This window comes from Montipora foliosa, chromosome 1 (assembly GCF_036669935.1).
Source record: "Montipora foliosa isolate CH-2021 chromosome 1, ASM3666993v2, whole genome shotgun sequence".
NCBI lineage: Eukaryota > Metazoa > Cnidaria > Anthozoa > Scleractinia > Acroporidae > Montipora > Montipora foliosa.
In genome coordinates this window covers 57,701,665-57,704,164 of record NC_090869.1, presented here as the reverse complement: position 1 = coordinate 57,704,164, position 2,500 = coordinate 57,701,665, and the positions used below count along the sequence as shown (strand labels likewise).

General features: G+C 38.4%; 1 protein-coding gene across 2 annotated transcripts in view; it reads right to left on the bottom strand.

Moving 5' to 3' along the window:
- The window catches only part of LOC138002546 (TBC1 domain family member 7-like), a 44,011-nt gene that overhangs the window by 35,332 nt on the left and 6,179 nt on the right, over positions 1-2,500 (bottom strand). For both annotated transcript variants that reach the window (XM_068848578.1, XM_068848576.1), the window contains exon 4: positions 1,777-1,917. In XM_068848578.1, coding sequence (XP_068704679.1) covers positions 1,777-1,917 — 141 coding nt within the window. The remainder of the gene's footprint in view (positions 1-1,776; positions 1,918-2,500) is intronic.

Genomic DNA, 2,500 nt, shown 5'->3' with positions numbered 1-2,500 from the left:
TTGCCGGGACATAGCATGTTTATCTTTTTACCGGGGATATCGTTATATCGAGGATCGTTGTATCGGGGTTCCACTGTAATAACATTTCCCTATCGCACGAACCATCCACCCTCCCCCCTCAGTTGCTACCTGTACCAAACCTGTACCGTCCTACAAACATCGCACGCACTCGCCTAAGCTTCGATTACCCCTCGTTATTATAATATTTTAAATGCATTGCAATCCACTTCTGAGGGTTTAATTGTGGTTAACCACTTTATTGTAATAATCTCGTCCTTCGGCATGCTTTCGGAACAAGAAAAAGCAAGTAATTGTAAGGTTTCAGTTGCCTGCCTTAAAGCTCTTTTGATTCAAGGTTACCGTAATGAAGGAATTATAGCATCCGAAATAGGGGTTAGGGTCGTACCTCTTGTTGAACACTATATGGCATTGACTGTATACCGAAATAGGGATGATATCTGTTTACAAACATTGCTTTTGTTATTCAAATGTGCCATCCAAAGAAACAAAAGACCCTTTGTTTCAACAGCCACTTAGACTTTGGTTGGCAGATTAATGACAATAGGGTGACGTCAACGATATCTTCCCTATAGGGCAATCATGGTTAATGTCAATGATAACATTTCTTTGTCACAAAAACAGACAAATGAATGTCAGACCCACTGGTTAGTTGGCCCCCACAAGAAAACATATCAGTCACTGCAGATAACAACTACAGTGTTAAGCCCTATGCAAACAGACGCAACATTGTGGGTCAATAACTCCTCACATTGACTGAAATGAAGTACAGGTTATAGACGAAGGAATGAAGAGATCCTCGCGCAATTGTCTCTTACAGTCAGCTGAAAAATTCAGGTAGCTCCAACGGGATTCGAACCCATGAACTCTGCGATACCGGTGCAATGATCTACCAACTGAGCTATGAAGTCACACAGTTGCAGGGAGCAGGTGTGGCTGAATAGCTCTGTTAGTAGAGCATTGATCACAGAAGTCACGGAGACACCAGAAATTTTCAGCTGACCTGAGACAATTGCTCAAATTTGCGAGGATCACTTCATTCCTTCAACTCCCAATATTGCTGGGAGTTACATGTGGCGTCCGTTTTGCACACCCTGATGCATGTTGTTGAGAGCTGTTGCACGAAATTTGAAACTCTGGCTCCAGTTACATTGAATGAAAGAACCTTTCATCAACTTACAGTAACTGTTGTTTATATAACTGTCCAGAGCACCATCGTTATCTACAGTAGCTGATGACTCTTCATATTGAAAGATAATTGTCCAAGGGGCGAATTATTGTTTGGATTGCCTCATACCCAAACGAATTCGTTTCTACAGGGAGTTGTGTTATACCAAAATTTACTTCAAAAGAAAACAAAATTGTTTAACTAAGCTATTTCTCCAAATTTTAGCCTTTATATTAAATAGTTTCGAAAATCAGCTGACTATAAGTCGCCAAAAACTGACAAAATTAATATTTTTAAGCTGCAAAAGTACTAGTCATGCTAATGAGTCAATACATTTTTTATGTCAAATTTCACACTTTTAAATGAAAATTGCACAAAGATCTTCTGATAAATAGGGCTCATACCCCATAGCCAGCTGATTGTGTGATAAAAATTTCAATATATTGTGCTAATTTCTTGGGGGATTCATTAGAATGTCATAAACTTCTGCAAATGTAGCCATTTTTTTTAATGAAGATTCCCTTCAATTCATACATGTAGTCTTTAATGATTGAAAAAATGACCAAAGCCACTTTAAGTTGTATTGTTACCAGTTTATCCAGATGGGATGCAGATTGGTCCAAACACTTCATGAACCTTGATGAAAGCCAGTAAAGATCAATCTCATCATCAAACATGCCAATAAACACCCGCACCACAGCTTGCATTGCTTCAGCCTTTCTCTCAAGTCTCTTATTACAAATAAAGAAGCAAAAATGTAAGTCAGCAAAACAAATTTAAATAGACCTTTTTACCGATACGGCAGCCATTTTGATTTCTATTGTTTTGAATGGCTATTGTGGGATGCCCAGGGGGTAAATACTCATTAATTTGCCCCCTGAGCATCCCATAATGTCTTTCGAAACAATAGAAATCAAAATGGCCACCGTATCTGCAAAAAAGTCTATTGGTTAATGATGATTAATTAAGGGATGAATGAGATATCAAACTTCATTTACAATCAAACTGCAATAAAACAGCAGTCCTTCACACATATGGATGAGAAATGTAAAAGGACGTCTGCAAAAAAAGGCCAAACATTTCTATAACAGATCACCAAAATCAGATGCTTGAGAATTTGCAGAATAGACCATTTTGAGATTATGTCCAGGATTACACCTACATGTAATTAGATGCACGCTAATTTCAATAAGCGTCAAAAAGTGTACCCATTGCTCTTCTCCCCAAATTCAACAACACTCGTGTCTTGGAATACAGACGATTAACGTCAAAGTGTCCCCCAAATGCTGCTCTTCAATGAATGATAAACAACTG